This window comes from Drosophila subobscura, chromosome E (assembly GCF_008121235.1).
Source record: "Drosophila subobscura isolate 14011-0131.10 chromosome E, UCBerk_Dsub_1.0, whole genome shotgun sequence".
NCBI lineage: Eukaryota > Metazoa > Arthropoda > Insecta > Diptera > Drosophilidae > Drosophila > Drosophila subobscura.
Genome location: NC_048531.1, coordinates 12,208,544 through 12,226,875, shown reverse-complemented (window position 1 = coordinate 12,226,875; position 18,332 = coordinate 12,208,544). Strand labels below are relative to the sequence as shown.

Genomic DNA, 18,332 nt, shown 5'->3' with positions numbered 1-18,332 from the left:
TACCTTTTATTATTGCATTTGGGTAAAACACTGAAGGATTTCAGACCCTCTTATTTATGGCCCTTCGTGTCTGTTCCCCGCGATTACGCGGCTATCAAGATATTTGATAATGTCATGATGGTCAATCCAATCGTAATCTGCAGCCAGTCGATAAGGCGAATCTATAAATCGAAGTTCCATTCACCGCCAGCGTTCAGTTGATTGAAAATGCTACGGATTTTGGTCGCGTTCTGTTTGCTCGGAGTTGGAGTCTCTCTGGCGGATCCCATCCAGCTCAATGCCGAGGTGCAGGTGCCGCTGCCTGATGGCCGCATTGTGGGCGGACAGGATACGGATATCATCCATTACCCGCATCAGATCTCGATGCGCTACAGGGGCAATCATCGCTGTGGCGGCAGCATCTACTCCACCAACGTAATCATCAGTGCCGCCCATTGCCTGAGCACCTTGGCCAGCCCAGCAGACCTCACCATTGTGGCCGCCTCCACGAAGATCAGCATCAAGACCCAGGAGCTGCCCGTGCGCGAGTTCATCATTCATCCAAATTACAGGACACTCAACAACGACTACGATGCGGCCATTCTCATCACTGACGGCGACTTCTTCTTTCAACGAATTGGCCCATCCGATTCCACTCGCCAAAGAGCGCCCGGAGCATGGCTCAACAGTCGTAGTCACCGGCTGGGGCACCACCAGCGAAGGCGGCCAATTGTCCAACACTCTGCAGGAGGTGGAAGTGAACGTGGTCGAGAATGCTCAGTGCAAGAGTGCCTACTCCATCATGCTCACCAGTCGGATGCTCTGCGCCGGCATCACCGGCGGCGGCAAGGACGCCTGCCAGGGCGATTCCGGTGGCCCACTGGTGTACAACAATGAGCTGATTGGCATCGTCTCCTGGGGCACGGGCTGTGCGCGAGAAAAGTACCCGGGCGTCTATGCCTCGGTGGCGGAGCTGCGCAGCTGGCTGTTGGAGACCATCGAATCCTACGAGAAGGTGGGAAAAATCGACTTCCTGTAAACCAGCTGGAAGCTGCTTTCACATTTTACCAAGAGTTACATAAATGAAATTGACTCGAACCTCAACCGAGCCACCTGGCTGGCCTCGGTGCGGTACATAATTCTTTTGTTAGTTTTATTATAGTTTTATAATTGAATTAGCCGTGTACATTGGGAGCTCGGCATTAGCCACTTGAAGATAACGTCGATTGCGGCCAGTCAGCAGTCAGCGAATACCTTGGAATTTCCATTTGTTTATTGCACCCCACTGGCCGCCAGGGTATCATCGATCCAACTCTTCAGGCTGGCGACGTAGGTGTAGACGGAGGGGTAGCCAGGACGGCCACAGCCGCGTCCCCAGGAAACGAGGCCCACCAGCTGGTCGTCGATGACCAATGGACCGCCAGTGTCGCCTTGGCAAGCGTCTATGCCGCCCTGAGCCACATTGCCAGCGCACATCATCCGATCGGAGACTTCGCCGCTGCCGTAGATCCGGTTGCACTCCTCCGAGCTGACGATCGGCACTTGAGCCTGCTCCAGGCGGTAGCTATTGGGGCCCCCCTCCTCACGATAGCCCCAGCCGGCGATTGTGGCCAAGCGACCAACGGCCGGACGCTCCGGTCGAATGCCTATGGCGCGAATGCCAAAGCGGGTTAGATTCAAGGGCGAATCCAGGATGAGTACTCCGATGTCGTAGTCGACGGTGATGTAGTCGAAGCTGGGATGCAGGGTCCAGTTGGAGACCGGAATCAGAATTCCGTCGCTGCCATTGCGAGTGTTTGCGGCGGCCACGGCCAGCACCTTGATGCCCTCCGGCAGGTTCCACAAGCACTGGGCAGTGGTGACCACGGCCTGCTCCGAGTAGATCACTGCTCCACACTCGTGCATGTAGCTGGACGCGTTGCTGCGACGATACCGTAGGGAGACCAGGTACGGATGACGACCAATATCCACTGTGGTGCCATTGATTATTCGCGCTTCCGGCTGTGCGAAGTCCGAGGCGAAGGAGGAGCCCGCTGCCAGCAGGAGGAGCAGGATCGGTCCCATCATCATCTGAAGCTGTCGGCTGCACATTGTACCGCTGGGTGTATGGACTGTCGGTCGATTTGCACGTACCGCTGGCTCGAATTGAACTGATTATGAATTATGATTGGGCAGAGCGCGAATTTGCACTTTTCCAGGCACCGCTCATATCGATTATCTTAATGGGAGGTGCTCGAGATAGCTTCAGATAGCAAAGCCTCACCGTAGAGTTTTGGCCAAGATAAAGGCGATTACGCACTGTTTGCGGACTCTTTTCAGTTAATCTTGAGGTATTCGAAAAGTAATCTCTATCGTGCTGAGCCTCTTCAATGAAATGTTTTGTTGAATCCATTTTTAGTCTCCTCGGACACGTTCTTAGATTTTTCAGAGTATAATTGCAATCTATATCTTCACGATTTGGCAACTAATTTCAGACGGTGTGCTGGCTTAAGTGCAGGTGGATGGCCCCCAAAAATAAATGAAAAATCTCCACTCACAGATTAGCGCAGATTTGCCCATTTGGATGATTGGGATTGAACTTTAGATGCACTCCAAAGGCAGAACACTTCTTTCTGCAGCCAATAAGTATGCCACACATTTGTTTGTGCGAATTTGTATTCAGCCCAAAAGTGTGCCACATATTTTGTCAATCCTCTAATTCCAATTCTCTACCAATGGCTGGTGGGATGTGGATTTCCTATGAAGGCTAACTCCATATCTGATCAAGCGAATGGCAACCGCGTTGACCTAATCGTTGCTGTGCGTGAATGTAATCGGATTTGATGCGATTGTGGCAATCTTTAGACACAGTTCTTTGGAATTGGAAAATGCCCATTTATTAAGTAAACCTCATGTGACTGGAGATTAAGCGTTGCTTACACATTCGATGATATTCTTAATGCTTCAGAGCTGCGATTCTTCCGCAATCTTCTCATCAAGCCACGGCCTCAGATTCGACACATTGGCATAGACACCGGGATAATCGGCCAGGGCACAGGCATTGCCCCAGGAGACGACGCCATGGAGCTGATCGCGTACGACCAGCGGACCACCAGAGTCGCCCTGGCAAGCATCCTTGCCACCCACTCCACGTACGCCGGCGCACAGCATGGCGGGTGTGATCTGGTAGGTGGCATCGCCGAAGTTCTCGTAGTCCTGGTTGCAGATCTCGTTGCTCACGATCGGCACATCGACGGCGAGCAGAACGTTGGAGGCACTGCCGCCGGAGGCAGTGGTTCCCCAGCCGCTGATCTTGCTGATGGCACCGGCGAGCGGAGGCTCCGAGGCCAGATCGATGGCCTTGATGGTGAAGTTGTTGAGCGGCAGCGGCGGATCCACGACCAGCAGGGCAATGTCGTTGTTGTAGGCAGCCCCAGAGAAGTACTCCTCGTGCATGATGATCTTCGAGACGGAGACGATGACGCCGTCTGTGCCGCTGAGCAGGTTAGTTCCAGCCACCACCTTGAACTGACTCGCGACCGTGCCAATGACGCAGTGTGCCGCAGTCACGATCAAATTATTGCGGATGACGGAGCCGCCGCATCTGTGGCGGTAGGGATTCTGCGGCGTCGTAATCCCCTTGAAGCGCAGCGAGATCTGGTAGGGGCACTGGGCCACATCCGTCACGTAGCCACCCACAATGCGTGGTCCCTGGCTGCTCTCCTCGTCCTCCTGCAAGGGCAAACACCTGGCCACTGCCACCAGGCAGAGCAGAGCACAAAGGGTGAGGAGCAGTGAACGCGACATGTTCGATGGTCGGCGGAGAATCGAGGACTGAAAGTCCCAGCTGCGGTGTCCACAATTGTAAGGCTTATCAAGCAGCGCGGTTAACTATATGCCATAAATTATATTCTGGATACCTTCGGCACTCGCAGAGTCATACTCCGGGCGATACGCTTTATGGGCTCCTATAACACTGGACAACAAACACAATAGAAAAAACAATCCACAAGTCCAGACAGTACAACCTTAAAGATATCGCTTTGAATTGTTATATGATTTTGATTCACTATATTATCATATTATCAAAGAACAAGGATCCATAAAGTGCATAAGATTACAGTAGAAAACAACTTCGATTCCTTAACTAATGGGTTCAAAGATCAACATGCTTCGAGTCCATGGACATCATCTCCCCGGACCAGCTCCAGATAATGCAAACTGGAAGATACAGATCACAGAAGTCTCCACTCCTTGTACATACTTACTCTGAGTGCTTCGGAAGTGCTTCCTTCTGACTGTTAAATATTTACATCCAAACAAAACACATCCCCAAATCAGTTGCAGGTATAACCCCAGTTCGTTTCATATTAATTAATTAAATTATAAAATGAATTTATTGAAATGTTTTAGAACGAGTATCAGAGTATCATATGGGAGCAAAGGTCGCTCAACTTTCTCAAATGTTTTCCTCTGCATACGTTGCCCGCTGCTTATCGATCCAGTCCGTGAAGTGGGCCACATTCGCATAGACACCGGGAGTGTTGGGTCGGGCACAGCCCTCGCCCCAGGACACGATGCCTACGAGCTGATTGTTGACGACCAGCGGCCCACCCGAGTCCCCCTGGCAAGCATCCTTGCCACCTTCCGGCAGTCCCGCGCAGAGCATGGCCTCGCTGATGGGTCGCCAGTAGTAGGTTTTCTGGCACTGGACGCTGTCCACGAGCGGCACCTGCACCTGCTGCAGCTTGTTGGAGGACAGGCCACCCTCCTGGGTGTAGCCCCAGCCACTGACACTGGCCACTGCGCCCACTGGCGGCGGCTCTGTGGCCGCTACAATGGCTCCAGTCCTGCTGGCATCCGACAGGGGCAGCGGCGGAGAGACGATCACCAGCGCAATGTCATTATCCGTTGTGGTGGCATTGTAGTTCTCGTGAGGAATCAGTTGCTCCACGCGCACCACAATGCCGTCCATTCCAGCCCGGTTCTCGGTGCCAGCCACCACCAGGAAGTCCGCCGCCTGCCGGTTGTACACGCAATGGGCAGCGGTGACAATTGTGCGGCTGTCCAGAACGCTTCCGCCGCAGGTCTGCGCATAGGCGCTGTTGGTGGAGCTGCGTCTGCGCAGCTGTACCACATATTTGGCAAAGTAGTTGGAGGTATCCACGCCGCCCACAATGCGCCCTTCCAGCTCTGCATCTGCGGCGCAGATGCCCAGCAGCAGGAGGCCGACGACTATCGCGGATTGAACGTTGTTCATTTCGTTGTTCGATCAGTTACTAAATGTCTTTGCCATGGATCGCTGCAATCAGCGAAAAGCTTTTGGGACTATCTTGAATTGGTCAATAAATTTAGTGTGTGTATTGGCGCTCGATAAGATGGGCAAATGGCAAAGTAATTGCTTATAAGTATGTGGAACCAAACAGCCAAGGGCATGGCTGACTAAGGGACTTTGTGACGATTGTTTGCCGATAAAATCTCTGCTAATCTTGGCAGCTTTTACCCACAAATAAAAACAAATAACTAAACTTTGAAGGAGCTTTCTGACTGATTGATTTTTAATCTCTTACTGGAGTGGAATTCGCGAGAACCCCTGAAAGTATGCATGAGCAGAGCTCTACAATTTCTCGGCAGTCTCATTGATCCATTCACGCAAAGCTGCCACATCGGCATAGACGCCGGGCAGTAGATTTGAGGCACAGCCATAGCCCCAGGAGACAATGCCCACGAGCTTGTTCTCGGCCACCAGTGGGCCACCGGAGTCGCCCTGGCAGGCATCCTTCTTCTGCTCGTAGGCACACACCATGGTGTCGTAGATGATGTTGCCGTACTTGTACGCATCCGAGGCACACACCGTCCAGTCCACGATGTACACGACCACCGCCTGGAGCACCTTCGGCAAGGTCATGCACCAGAAGTAGCACTTTGATCCCCATCCAGTGACAATGGCTGGCGTGCCCGTGGCTGGCGTCTCTTTGGCCAGCTCTATGTATCGGATATCCTCGGTCTCCTCCACGTCCTCGCCCAGCTTCAAGATTCCCACATCGAACTCCATGGTGCTGGCGTTGTACTTCTCGTTGTATGCCAGCTCGCGGACGGCCACCACCAGTCCCCCCTCATTGTACAGCGTGGAGCCAAGGCGCACATAGACCTTGGACGCCTTGCGGCCCTGCAGACAATGTGCCGCCGTCACCACGGTGTTCCTGTTGATCAAACTGCCCCCACAGAAGTGTGAGCTGCGGCTTGTCTGCAGCGACACCTGATAGGGATGTGCCCGTATCGTGGCGTCCTCGCCGCCCACAATGCGACCCTCTCGCTCGAACGGATTGGGCGCGATGCTGACAGTGCCAGCCCAGGCACTGCCTACGGCCAGGCAGGCCACCAATGCCACCACTAATCCGTGCATTTTTTGGTTAAAACTAAGCCAAATGCTGGCACCCACACGGCTATTTGTAGGAGCCTGCCTGCCATCGAGCTGGCCAACTTTGACAGTATCGCTGCAATCACTAGAGCTCGGGAATTAGCATCCCCCGTGCCTGAAGACTCTTCAGCGTAATCCAGACAGACCCATTGTTATCGCCGCGACTCCTTATCAGCCAAAGGCACCGCACGAAATCAGAACCCCTTTTGCCGCATTTCGGAAGTTCGCACTTGAATACCTTTTAGCTCTCTAAAAGATATAGATACGAGTGTAAGTAGGTACTTTGATTGTTTATCGACATGTGCTTTAACTTGACTTTTCGCAATTGGGTTTACGATCAAATGGATAGCTCATGTTCCCAATATACCAGTGATAAAACATTTCCAATAAGGTCAGGTCACCAATAGATAAACTTTGAGGCCACCAATGAGACATGCTGCACAGGGAAATCATTATTTCAAGTCATTAACCTCAAAAGTATCCGAAATTAGTGGCATAGCGAAGATACCCCCCATTCCCTTTATCTCTGTCGCAGTTCTCCATTCAGTAAATAACTCTTCAGGCCACACCCTGGTGTTGCAATCGTCAATAAAAACAAATCAGGCACTTTAAATTAAATTGAAAATAATCAGATTGCGAAAATTCTTTATAAACAATATTATCTGTGAAGAGTTCCCAGAATAAATGTGGAAATTTATATAATATTTTTATCGGCCAAAGGAAACTTTTATGGTTCGAATTTATGCAGACATTTTTCCGCATTTGACTTACATTCTTTTTAGTCTTCCTGAGAATGTTCCTCACAAACATTTGAGTTTATTTTAATATTTTCTGTGCAACACTTTCAGCTTGAACTTTATTGCAATCAAAGAAATAAATAAAAAAATGAATAGAAATTTATTTGTATCAAAATTCCTACTTTTTACTGGCCAAATCAATCAATAGTTATCAGTTCTCTCATGTTGTGGTTAATTAATCTTGATTTACCGATGACGCAGCTGTCCAGACCATCACTTAGCTTATCAATGGAAGATGGAGTGGAGAGCTGGCCACGCGATGCCCTCAGGGATTGATTAGATACAACACTTGAGTGCTGGCCGGCAGTTGTATGTATGTATGTATGTATGTGTGGCATGCTCCATTCACCAGAACACTTAAGACCACGGAAATCAGTTAGAGCCAACAACATGGTCGCCATTCCGACTAAAAGATACCCTCCGCACATATACATTTGTATGTACCTGGTCATAGAAAGCCTACACTCGTATCCCTTGCTTTCCTAGAAATGGATAAGCATTGCAACATACGTCCACTAAGGTTCAATATACCCCTGCATTCTACAAATACCTCGTGCCAGAATGGCTGACGAAATTCAGGTGAATTCCCTTTAGACCCTCAAGAGATACCCGAAATGTTTGATGTGATTGAAAGTCAACTTCCGCCTAAGCCACCCTCCTTATCCTTATCCTTATCCTTATCCTTATCCTTATCCTTATTCTATATATAATAAGTAAGAGTCCAGCGTATGGACTTTGATTTCCCTTAGAGCCCAAAAGAAAGAGAGTTTCAAAGTTCATTGTTTGCAATCTTTATTGAATCTATTGCCCCAAAACGTATCTCATTTAGATCGAGTTGGCAGTGCTGATCACCCAATTGCGGAGGACAGCAACATCGGCGTACACTCCAGGGTAGTTGGCGTAGGCACAACCATAGCCCCAGGACACAACACCAACGAGGACACCGCCGGAGACCAATGGGCCACCGGAATCTCCCTGGCAGGCATCCTTGCCGCTGGCAGCAGCGCAGATCATGGTGCTCTTGATTTGGCTACCATAGCCGTAGGCGGAGGAAGAGCACTGCGACAGGCTGACGATGTTCACGTTCACGTACTGCAGCTGGGAGGGGATGGAGCTGGAGCCGGAGGACTGGGTGCCCCAGCCAGAAACGGCGGCAGAGGCTCCATTGGCTGGGTTGTAGGAGGCAAGGGCAATGGCCTTAACGTTAGAGCTGAAGCCCAGGGAAGAGCTCAGCCTGATGACGGCGATGTCGTTGACCATGGTGTTGGCATTGTATCCCTCGTGGTTCTTGAAGGAGGCAACCTTGGCGACGGTGCCGCCGGAGCTCCAGTAGGTGGAACCGGCACGGACCTGCAGGGAGGAGGCAGACACGGACTGCAGGCAGTGAGCGGCAGTCACAATGATGTTGGCGGAGTAGATCGAGCCACCGCAGGAGTGGGAACCACTGCGCTGCAGGGAGATCTGCCAGGGGAAGCTGCCGATGGTGGTGGCGGAGCCTCCAACAATGCGGCCATCCAGCTGGGGCAGGAGACCCTCTGGGATGGTGCCTCCCAGGGCGCAGGCGACAGCCGACAACAAGATCACGAACTTCAGCATGTTGAGCGTTGCTAGTGAATGGTGGGTTACAAGGCGCACTCTGGCCGTTTTATAGGGCCCATTGACAGGGCGTTATCGGGTGAGTGGATCGAGTGAATCGACTTACAGCCATGCCGCAAAATGGGGGAACGGAATGAAGAGATACCAAAGCTATTTTGATTGCTGTTTATTGAAGTGTTTTCTGTCTAGGGGCTAGACGGTGAGAGCCTTACAGCTCGTCGGCGGTCTTCTCGACCCAATCGTGGAAGTGGGCGACGTCAGCGTAGACACCGGGATACCTCACATCGCCGCAGCCATAGCCCCAGGAGACGACACCGACGAGACGGCTGCCGGAGACGAGGGGGCCACCGGAATCGCCCTGGCAGGCATCCTTGTGCTCGGCGTAGGCGCAGATCATGGTGTCCTTGATCTTGCTGCCGTAGCTGAAGTCGCTGGAGGCGCACTTCTCGCGATCAACGATCTTGAGGTCGACGGCCAGGAGATGGTCGGGAATGACGCTGCCGCCGGACTCGGTGGTGCCCCAGCCAGAGACAACCGCCTCGGCTCCGTCGCGTGGGTTGGAGCTGGCAATGCGGATCTCCCTGATGCTCGAGCGGAAGCTCAGGTCGGACTCGATGCGGATGATGGCAATGTCGTTGACCATGGTCCTGGCGTTGTATCCCTCGTGGTTCCTGAAAGCACGCACCGAGTGCACGCTGCCGCCGGAGCGCCAGTAGGTGCTGCCCACGCGAACCTTCAGATCCTTGGCCTCGATCGACTGCAGGCAGTGAGCAGCAGTGATGACGATGTCATGGGAGTAGATGGAGCCACCGCAGAAGTGGGAGCCGCTGCGCTGCAGCGACACCTGGTAGGGATGATCCTCGATGCTCGTCTCATAGCCACCGACAATGCGGCCATCCAGCTGGGGCAGGAAACCCTCAGGGATGGTTCCTGCCAAGGCGCAGGCAATAGCCGAAAGAAGTACCACAAATCTCAACATGTTTACCAGTTGTATGACTACGGATCGGATTAGCCCTTGCTTATATACTGTTTCGCAGAACACAGATCTCTCCCGTGATTGACACCTTCGAGTGTATCTCCAGCCCATAGATGCTGCGTCACTTTCGCTGCGTGTATCGCCCAAAAGTCAATCATCGTATCACCTAATCACCTTATCACCCACTGCCCACTCGAACAGACTTACCGCCGTCCGCCGTCGCGATTTGATTACTGCGGTTGGGACAGCGCAAAGATAGGAATGGACAAGCAGCCAAATACCTATAAAAGCGGCCCGCAACTCCACAGAAAGTGTATTAATTTCGCAATATGCTGAAGTTCGTGATCTTGTTGTCTGCTGTCGCCTGCGCCCTGGGAGGCACCATCCCAGAGGGTCTCCTGCCCCAGCTGGATGGCCGCATTGTTGGAGGATCCGCCACCACCATCGGCAGCTTCCCCTGGCAGATCTCCCTGCAGCGCAGTGGTTCCCACTCCTGCGGTGGCTCGATCTACTCCGCCAACATCATTGTGACTGCCGCTCACTGCCTGCAGTCCGTGTCTACCTCTGTCCTGCAGGTCCGTGCCGGTTCCAGCTACTGGAGCTCCGGCGGCACCGTCGCCAAGGTTTCCTCCTTCAAGAACCACGAGGGATACAATGCCAACACCATGGTCAACGACATCGCCGTCGTCAGGCTGAGCTCTTCCCTGGGCTTCAGCTCCAACATCAAGACCATCAGTCTGGCCAGCTCTGCTCCCGGTAACGGCGCTGCTGCTTCCGTCTCCGGCTGGGGCACCCAGTCCTCCGGCTCCAGCTCCATCCCCTCCCAGCTGCAGTACGTGAACGTGAACATTGTCAGCCAGTCGGCATGCGCTTCCTCCACCTACAGCTATGGTTCCCAGATCAAGGCCTCCATGATCTGCGCTGCTGCCAGCGGCAAGGATGCCTGCCAGGGAGATTCCGGTGGCCCATTGGTCTCCGGCGGTGTCCTCGTTGGTGTTGTCTCCTGGGGCTATGGCTGCGCCCAGTCCAACTACCCCGGAGTCTACGCCGATGTTGCTGCTCTCCGCTCCTGGGTGATCAACAACGCCTAAAGACTTTGCGAAATTAAACAACATTAGAGCACATTCAAGATTGTTTTTTTACTGCCTTATAGAACTTTTACTAAATTTGGTCAAGCATTTTCTGTAGGGAAAATGTTGCGAAAACTTTCAAAATTCGAGTTCTAAGTTCTCCGAACGAGTACAGTCTAATCATAAAAGGGCCTTTTAGGAATTTTCACCTCCAGGGGCTTGTCCAGATGTGAAGGCTGAAAATCCTTGATAAAATTGATATATGTACCCATATGTTTGTGCCATATAATGAACTGTGCCATGGAACTTTTGGGATCAATCACTTTCATATCAGCTGTAAAAAAGATATGGTGAAGGAATCATTTCCCCTTCAGGGCCATTCACATGTCAAGTTCTTCCTTAAGCCCATTTAATCGGCCAAATATATTAATCAGTCATGGTCTGTTTTGTGTATATAAAATATAACTGATTGCGGCTATCATACTTACTCGTATGTACGTAATACCTACATAAATAAATATATAAATATAAGTATATAAATTCCCTCGCAAGTTTTCAGACAGCTCTGCCATTTCGTTCGGATTTAAATTTAATTTTGAATATCGAACCTCTCGAGAGTTTGAGATTGTCTTTCAACGAAAAAAAACATACAGCTGGGCTCAATGAAGTTGTGGGCAGCTTACTACTTTCAAACCTCTTTTCAGCACACTTCCAGTCTTCCGCCTTGAACAACTGATACATAGAAATGGGCTCTGGAATACCAAAGAAGTACTTTGGATTCCGTCTTCATGTTTTGCATGATTTTTTATTTTTTTTTAATTTAAAAGCTACAGCGAAATTGGTTGGTCGCAGACAATAAGTCCGCATTGACCAGGTACAAATGTTACTGAAAATTTTGAACTCAAAAAAGAGTTGTTTGCCGAACGAACACTAGAAATAGAATGTTTTGCATGACTTTAGAAAGGTTCCCTAAAAGTATGCTGGTCTTAAACAAAAATCGTGATAGCCAAGCTGCGGGGCTGTTTGAAATTAATCACACGAGGGCTGCTATTTAAGTTTCTGGCCTGGGTCACTTTTAAACTGATTAGGAACAAATAATCAACTAACGAGAAGTGAAAACTGCATTGCAGGAACAAATTTAAAATGCATAAATAGTACTGAAATGAATAAAGCGTTATGGACATTGATGGATAGACTTAAATAATATTTAATAAATATACATGTACTCTTAGGCATGACATCCAGCTCATATAAACTAGCATTGAACCAAATGTGTATATATTTTCCTAGTGCTTAATAATCTGCCTATCTAAAGTCTTTAACTTATGCAATATCGATGCGGCACTGCTATTGCATTGAACAAACCTGTACGTAGAAATGTTGTTTTCCCAAATGCCGAAACACTGATTCTAGAAGCAAGATATAGTCCTTTGAGATAAGGTGGTTGGAAGGGGTTTTTCCGAAATGCGAAATGCTGATACGGGAACTTTCCCAAGTTTGTGGAGTGGCTGCCAAAAACTGACATAATTCTATCGCACGTTGCCTTTTTGATAGCTCCATTTTGATGATCTATCTATGTGCATGTAACCATTGCGTTTCTATTTATTTTCTGTGACAGTAGGTTTTCTTATCAGGTTAGGTTGGACCTAACCTAACCTACTTTGGACCAGCTTTCTACTCTGAATGTATAATATATTCTTCGGATGTTCATGGAAATGTATAGTTATTACATCTAATATTTCGAATGACAAACAGTTTCGATATGAAAATATATTAAGTTAATTCTTTACATGCTTTAGGGAACAATTATCTTACTCGTAGGACAGGCAGTTATGTCAATAACGGGCTTAGGATGGCTAATAATATTTAAAATCAATTTAAATTTGGTAAAACGATGGGCAAGACTCAAATGCTAAGCCACACTTCCTTGCGAATTATATACTAGACCATTATCAGAGATTGCGCCAGTCATGGTCAAGTCCCCGTCCATTTTGTGGGCTCTAACTTAGCGCCTCGTACACGTGATAACAAATTAATTGAAAATTCTGATTAATTTGCGTTGTGTAGATAGTAAAGACCTATAAAAGAGGCTCGCAGCTCTGCAGAAAGCGTATTAATTTCGCAATATGTTGAAGTTCGTGATCTTGTTGTCGGCTGTCGCCTGCGCCCTGGGAGGCACCATCCCAGAGGGTCTCCTGCCCCAGCTGGATGGCCGCATTGTTGGAGGATCCGCCACCACCATCAGCAGCTTCCCCTGGCAGATCTCCCTGCAGCGCAGTGGTTCCCACTCCTGCGGTGGGTCGGTCTACTCCGCCACCATCATTGTGACTGCCGCTCACTGCCTGCAGTCCGTGTCTATCTCTGTCCTGCAGGTCCGTGCCGGTTCCACCTACTGGAGCTCCGGCGGCACCGTCGCCAAGGTTGCCTCCTTCAAGAACCACGAGGGATACAATGCCAACACCATGGTCAACGACATCGCCGTCATCAGGCTGAGCTCTTCCCTGGGCCTCAGCTCCAACATCAAGACCATCAGTCTGGCCAGCTCTGCTCCCGCTAACGGCGCTGCTGCTTCAGTCTCTGGCTGGGGCACCCTGTCCTACGGCTCCAGCTCCATCCCCACCACCCTGCAGTTTGTGAACGTGAACATTGTCAGCCGGTCGCAGTGTGCTTCCTCCACCTACGGTTATGGCAGTGAGATCAGGGAGAGCATGATCTGCGCTGGTACCAGCGGCAAGGATGCCTGCCAGGGAGATTCCGGTGGCCCATTGGTCTCCGGAGGTGTCCTCGTTGGTGTTGTGTCCTGGGGCTATGGCTGCGCCTACGCCAACTACCCCGGAGTCTACGCCGATGTTGCTGCCCTCCGCTCCTGGGTGGTCAGCGCCGCCAACTCTGTCTAAGGACTTTGTGAAATTAAACAATTTGCTGAAGATTACTCAGTGCTAATGTATTTATTGGGGGCGATAGGTTTCATTCCTTCATTCACGTGTGGCCGAGTTCCAGAGGCGACTCTTCGTGTGCGCATTGTCCTTGTCCGCCTTAGTGACGGGACGCAGATGAGCTGCATCTACAATGTCCCTGCAAGCATTGGTTTTGGTTAGGATCCAAGAGACGGAGGAAGCAAACTTACTTGAACTCCTCGTAGCTCTGGGTGCTGTGTACAGCACGAAGCTTGGCATCGTTCCGCAGCTGGTAGAGCTCGCTCTCCCGTATTCCCTGCAGACAACTCTCTCGCAAGCGTAGCAGCTCCTCCTGCGTTATCTTAAAGTCGTCCATGCTCAAATAAGTTTCAAGTCGTGTGGCAAAATCAATCGAATTGTTTTCCAACTGTTGCCTGGGCGACAAACAGCCAACTTAGGTGGAGTGAGGTCTGACAACACATTTCGTACCTCCCAAACCCATTGTATTCCCGAGCCAAGGCAATTCAAGAATCTCTCTCTCTCTCTCTATTGCGGTCGGCGATAAGCTCCTATTAGACTGCGATTAATTTTACAACCCGATATGATCGTGATCCGTGCACTACTCGAGCAGTTTGTACTTGGCTTTCGAAGTGTACGCTGACATGACCGCCACTGGGCTAGTTTTCCTGCTGCTCCTCCTTCTGGGAGTAACCACAGCCAGCGATAATACCAAGGAACGCATTGTGGGCGGAACTGAGCAGGCCATCCGCAATGCGCCCTGGCAGGTGTCCATACAGATAAGTGCGCGGCACGAATGCGGTGGCGTCATCTATGGCCAGGAGATCATCATCACGGCGGGTCACTGCGTGCACGGAAAGTCTGTTACTCTGATGAAGGTGCGTGTGGGTGCCGACCACCACAACTACGGCGGAACTTTGGTCCCTGTGTCGGCATACAAGGTCCACGAGCAGTTTGACTCAAAGTATCTCCACTACGATATTGCCGTGCTGCGTCTGTCCAAACCTCTTAGCTTCGGCCTCTCCATAAAAGCTATCAATTTGGCCAGAGTGAGTCCCGCGGGCGGAACGAATGCCACCGTCAGCGGTTGGGGCTACACAGCGCATGGGGATAGCTATGCCGGCAGCCTCCAGACGGTCCAGCTGCAGATCATTGAGCGCGAACAGTGCGCCTCCAGCAGCTACGGATACGGCTGGGACTATGTTGGGGAGGAAACGATCTGCGCCGCCTACAATGAGCGGGATGCCTGCACGGGAGACTCTGGTGGTCCACTGGTGGCGAACCATTTGCTGGTGGGCATCGTCTCCTGGGGATACCAGTGTGCGGTCGACAACTACCCGGGTGTCTATGCAGATGTGGCCGTACTAAGATCTTGGATAGTTAAGGCTGCAAATGCAATTTAAATAGTTTTGGCAAAATAAATAATATCAGTTTTCAAGTTCTGCAAGTCGCCCCTCAGGTGGAATCGAACCACTTCGACGCTAATCGACTACGGATTTGAAGTCCGCACCCCGGACCACCGAGGTTCAGAGAGGCACAGTGCAAACCAAAGCTGCCGCTTTTAAATGTAAATTCTTGAGAAAAAACACTTGGGAATTACAAGAGCAGTTGCCACTTTTTCTACAGATTTGTAACTACCCAGATTTGGGCCGTTAACAAATATAGATAACTACCAAACGAGATCCGTTATGATCAGAAGAGAAGGATTTAGCAATCACAAATCCAAATCAGTGATAAAAAAAACTCGAGAGTTACTCCCATGTATTGTGCACTGCTGCATATCTACAAAAAGGAAACAACTTTATTTTTAAGTATGTATAAAATTGGCAAAAAATTTAAATTCAGTTGGAATGCAGTAGCAAAAATATGATTGTGTTAACTAACATCGCTTTCAAAGACGATTTCAATACCATTTGTATTTGAGGATTTTCAACAAAAGATCAAAGTAGTAGGTAGTAGGTTAGGAGATGCGCCTCACTTGCGGGGCTGTTGAATGTGATTCTGTGTCTTCTGCTGCACAGACATCGGGGGCTTTGGCAAGTGTGCCACCTGGGCAGAAGCGGGCGTAAAATCGGTGTGTCCCTTCACGGGAGCACCGCTCACCACAGCCGAATTCACGCTAACAGGTTGCTGTAAGTACAATGTACATTTAAGTATTTACTTTTTCTCATATATTCCATATTTAAGCTTACTGTCAGACCAGTGCAATCCTCAGCATCCTTGGGGGCACGCTCCGATGCAGTGGGCTTGTGCTGGACAATGCGCATGCCACCAGCCTTCACTGGAAGTCAAAAAGAACATTAATAGAAGTATCCAAATGCACATGACGTCAGCAGAATGTGTAAAATATGTATTTTTGGACAGCACCGTCGCAATAACTAACGGCCTGCAAGAGTGTGCGTGCGCGCCGCCGCTAGCTCAGTGCATGTGTGGGAGCTTGTTGTTTCGTTTGCTTATCGGCATTGGCCGAAACAGGCTAAGAACTGATAAGACAACAGATATTGCTGTATATTGTTGTGATTGGGCGCACAATTAATTGCCAGCGAAGCACTTCCAAGATGCTTTAATAGATTTTACCTCCAACACAGTTACACACACGCACACAGCTCACATGCATGCGCCTGGAAAATACCTATGCAATTGCACTTACAAGCAGGTGGGTGTCCAGCCACGAGATTGGGTTGTTCATCAGCCATTTTCTAGTAGGTTATAAGCTGCAATGAGCGAATGTGTCAGTAAATGACTACTATTATTCATACAAACACAATTTCCGACCTACCTCTTTCGTATTTTTTTATAAATGCGCGGTCGCGTTCAGCTTTTGCGTTCTAAAGTTTTGTGTCGGTGTGAGCTCAGAAATATACCGTATAATACATTCTCATTTTCAAAATATACCGTAAAATACCACAGAAACAATACATCATGACTACACGGTATCTACACCTTTGATACATACCAGAAACAAATGTATAGGAATTTAAATTAATGTTAATATCTGTTTTCCTGGCTGCTTTGAGACCTGATCATGTTATCAATTGTTAACTAATGATGACCTATTCTCATTATAATTAAATTATTGTGTAAATATTTGTATCCGGATAAGTTTTCTAAGCAGTTAAAACGTAAACAAAGACGCAGGGCTGCAGGCACACAAATTTTTGGAAATCATATACTCATGCACACACTGCAGGTTTCATAGAAAAGTAAATCAAAATCATCAAGTTAAAATTGAAACACTTAAAATAATATCAGGTACAGTAAAGGCATTTAACAGTCAAGATGAAAGACACAAAGGTGAGTTTTTTCATTCAATGCATGCGGCATTTCACAGTTACATCATGTCCCCGGCTGCAAGTGAACTTTGACTGATGTGGTTGTTGTTTTTGCTGCTGCTGCAGCTGCCTCTACTTAAAACGGACATCATCGACTCGTTACAGCCATTCCCGGTTCTCAAGAATGACAATCTCCTGCGAGCCGCTCGCGGCGAAGTCGTCGACCGGGTTCCCGTCTGGGTAATGCGCCAGGCCGGTCGCTATCTTCCCGAGTTCCAGGAGCTGCGCAAGCAGCACGACTTCTTCACTGTTTGCCGCACCCCAGAGCTGGCCTGCGAAGTGACCATGCAGCCGTTGCGGCGGTTCGATCTGGATGCCTCCATTATATTCTCGGACATATTGGTCATACCACAAGCCCTTGGATTGACCGTGGAAATGCACGCTGGCGTGGGTCCAGTACTGCCGCAGCCAATAAACACACCAGAGGACCTAAAGCGGTTGACTCCAGATGGCGCTGTGTCCCGTCTGACCTACGTGGGCGATGCCATCACCATGATGCGACACAAGTTGGAAGGCAAAGTCCCCCTCATTGGATTTACTGGGGCACCCTGGACCCTTATGGGCTACATGATAGAAGGTGGCGGCAGCAAGACCATGTCCAAGTCCAAGGCTTGGCTCACGGATCACCCCGAGGACACTAGGCTGTTCCTTAACCTTCTGACGGACGCAATCGTGGACTACTTGGAGATGCAAGTGAAGGCTGGAGCCCAAATGCTGCAGGTCTTCGAGTCATCCGCCGAGCATTTGACCAAGGAGCAGTTCCTGCTATGGGCTGTGCCCTATTTGCGCAGGATACGCGATGAGCTTGTGGACCGCCTGACCAAGAAAGCTCTTCCATTAGTTCCGATGGTGAGTGATGTCAACACAACTTCTCGTACGATTCATCTGAGTCTCTCTTCTCCTCAGACGCTGTTTGCTAAGGGCGCTGGGCACTCGCTGAAAGAACAAAGCGAGCTGGGCTACGATGTAATTGCACTGGACTGGACTGTAGATCCCATTGAGGCGCGTGCCACGGTGGGTCCGAACATAACGCTGATGGGAAATTTGGATCCACAGGACATGTATCGTGAGGCCGATGAGCTGCGGACCTTGACCACTGAAATGGTTCACAAATTTGGCAAATCGCGTTACATTGCCAATCTGGGTCACGGCATAACGCCCCAAACTCCAATAACCAGCATGGAGGTACTGGTGGAGGCAGTTCACAAGGCATTGTAGCCGACTCATCGTTAACAACTGTGCCTTTTTTTTATCGAATGCAATTTGG

The 18,332-nt window shown here is 49.9% G+C and overlaps 10 protein-coding genes and 1 pseudogene across 10 annotated transcripts; 5 read left to right on the top strand and 6 right to left on the bottom strand.

The window, feature by feature from the left end:
- The first annotated feature begins 191 nt into the window (after positions 1 to 191).
- LOC117889811 lies at positions 192 to 1,118 on the top strand (annotated as a pseudogene).
- A 3-nt stretch (positions 1,119 to 1,121) lies between these two features.
- LOC117889707 (transmembrane protease serine 9-like) lies at positions 1,122 to 5,244 on the bottom strand. Its single transcript, XM_034794128.1, has 3 exons — positions 4,421 to 5,244; positions 2,925 to 3,849; positions 1,122 to 2,129 (listed from the first exon to the last, which is right to left on the bottom strand). The coding sequence occupies exons 1-3, from the start codon at positions 5,216 to 5,218 to the stop codon at positions 1,252 to 1,254; spliced, it is 2,601 nt and encodes an 866-aa protein (XP_034650019.1). The 5' UTR covers positions 5,219 to 5,244; the 3' UTR covers positions 1,122 to 1,251.
- A 238-nt stretch (positions 5,245 to 5,482) lies between these two features.
- LOC117889812 (trypsin theta) lies at positions 5,483 to 6,385 on the bottom strand. Its single transcript, XM_034794290.1, has one exon. The coding sequence runs from the start codon at positions 6,362 to 6,364 to the stop codon at positions 5,576 to 5,578; it is 789 nt and encodes a 262-aa protein (XP_034650181.1). The 5' UTR covers positions 6,365 to 6,385; the 3' UTR covers positions 5,483 to 5,575.
- Positions 6,386 to 8,000: 1,615 nt separating this feature from the next.
- On the bottom strand, positions 8,001 to 8,799 carry LOC117889933 (trypsin alpha). Its single transcript, XM_034794464.1, has one exon. It carries the CDS (start codon positions 8,770 to 8,772, stop codon positions 8,002 to 8,004), a length of 771 nt encoding a protein of 256 aa, XP_034650355.1. The 5' UTR covers positions 8,773 to 8,799; the 3' UTR covers position 8,001.
- A 124-nt stretch (positions 8,800 to 8,923) lies between these two features.
- LOC117889934 (trypsin epsilon) lies at positions 8,924 to 9,771 on the bottom strand. The gene has a single exon (XM_034794465.1). The coding sequence runs from the start codon at positions 9,749 to 9,751 to the stop codon at positions 8,981 to 8,983; it is 771 nt and encodes a 256-aa protein (XP_034650356.1). The 5' UTR covers positions 9,752 to 9,771; the 3' UTR covers positions 8,924 to 8,980.
- A 291-nt stretch (positions 9,772 to 10,062) lies between these two features.
- LOC117889935 (trypsin alpha-like) lies at positions 10,063 to 10,872 on the top strand. The gene has a single exon (XM_034794466.1). It carries the CDS (start codon positions 10,078 to 10,080, stop codon positions 10,837 to 10,839), a length of 762 nt encoding a protein of 253 aa, XP_034650357.1. The 5' UTR covers positions 10,063 to 10,077; the 3' UTR covers positions 10,840 to 10,872.
- Positions 10,873 to 12,921: 2,049 nt separating this feature from the next.
- Positions 12,922 to 13,750, top strand: LOC117889932 (trypsin alpha-like). The gene has a single exon (XM_034794463.1). The coding sequence runs from the start codon at positions 12,945 to 12,947 to the stop codon at positions 13,713 to 13,715; it is 771 nt and encodes a 256-aa protein (XP_034650354.1). The 5' UTR covers positions 12,922 to 12,944; the 3' UTR covers positions 13,716 to 13,750.
- LOC117889936 (coiled-coil domain-containing protein 103) lies at positions 13,748 to 14,135 on the bottom strand. Its single transcript, XM_034794467.1, has 2 exons — positions 13,946 to 14,135; positions 13,748 to 13,893 (listed from the first exon to the last, which is right to left on the bottom strand). Exons 1-2 carry the CDS (start codon positions 14,089 to 14,091, stop codon positions 13,794 to 13,796), a joined length of 246 nt encoding a protein of 81 aa, XP_034650358.1. The 5' UTR covers positions 14,092 to 14,135; the 3' UTR covers positions 13,748 to 13,793.
- Positions 14,136 to 14,336: 201 nt separating this feature from the next.
- On the top strand, positions 14,337 to 15,152 carry LOC117890203 (trypsin iota-like). Its single transcript, XM_034794910.1, has one exon. The coding sequence runs from the start codon at positions 14,378 to 14,380 to the stop codon at positions 15,134 to 15,136; it is 759 nt and encodes a 252-aa protein (XP_034650801.1). The 5' UTR covers positions 14,337 to 14,377; the 3' UTR covers positions 15,137 to 15,152.
- Positions 15,153 to 15,545: 393 nt separating this feature from the next.
- On the bottom strand, positions 15,546 to 16,602 carry LOC117891395 (death-associated protein 1). The gene is made up of 4 exons (XM_034796837.1): positions 16,513 to 16,602; positions 16,384 to 16,447; positions 15,926 to 16,014; positions 15,546 to 15,863 (listed from the first exon to the last, which is right to left on the bottom strand). Exons 2-4 carry the CDS (start codon positions 16,427 to 16,429, stop codon positions 15,708 to 15,710), a joined length of 291 nt encoding a protein of 96 aa, XP_034652728.1. The 5' UTR covers positions 16,430 to 16,447; positions 16,513 to 16,602; the 3' UTR covers positions 15,546 to 15,707.
- A 266-nt stretch (positions 16,603 to 16,868) lies between these two features.
- On the top strand, positions 16,869 to 18,328 carry LOC117891383 (uroporphyrinogen decarboxylase). The gene is made up of 3 exons (XM_034796822.1): positions 16,869 to 17,027; positions 17,171 to 17,914; positions 17,972 to 18,328. Exons 1-3 carry the CDS (start codon positions 17,013 to 17,015, stop codon positions 18,281 to 18,283), a joined length of 1,071 nt encoding a protein of 356 aa, XP_034652713.1. The 5' UTR covers positions 16,869 to 17,012; the 3' UTR covers positions 18,284 to 18,328.
- The last annotated feature ends 4 nt before the right edge of the window (positions 18,329 to 18,332 follow it).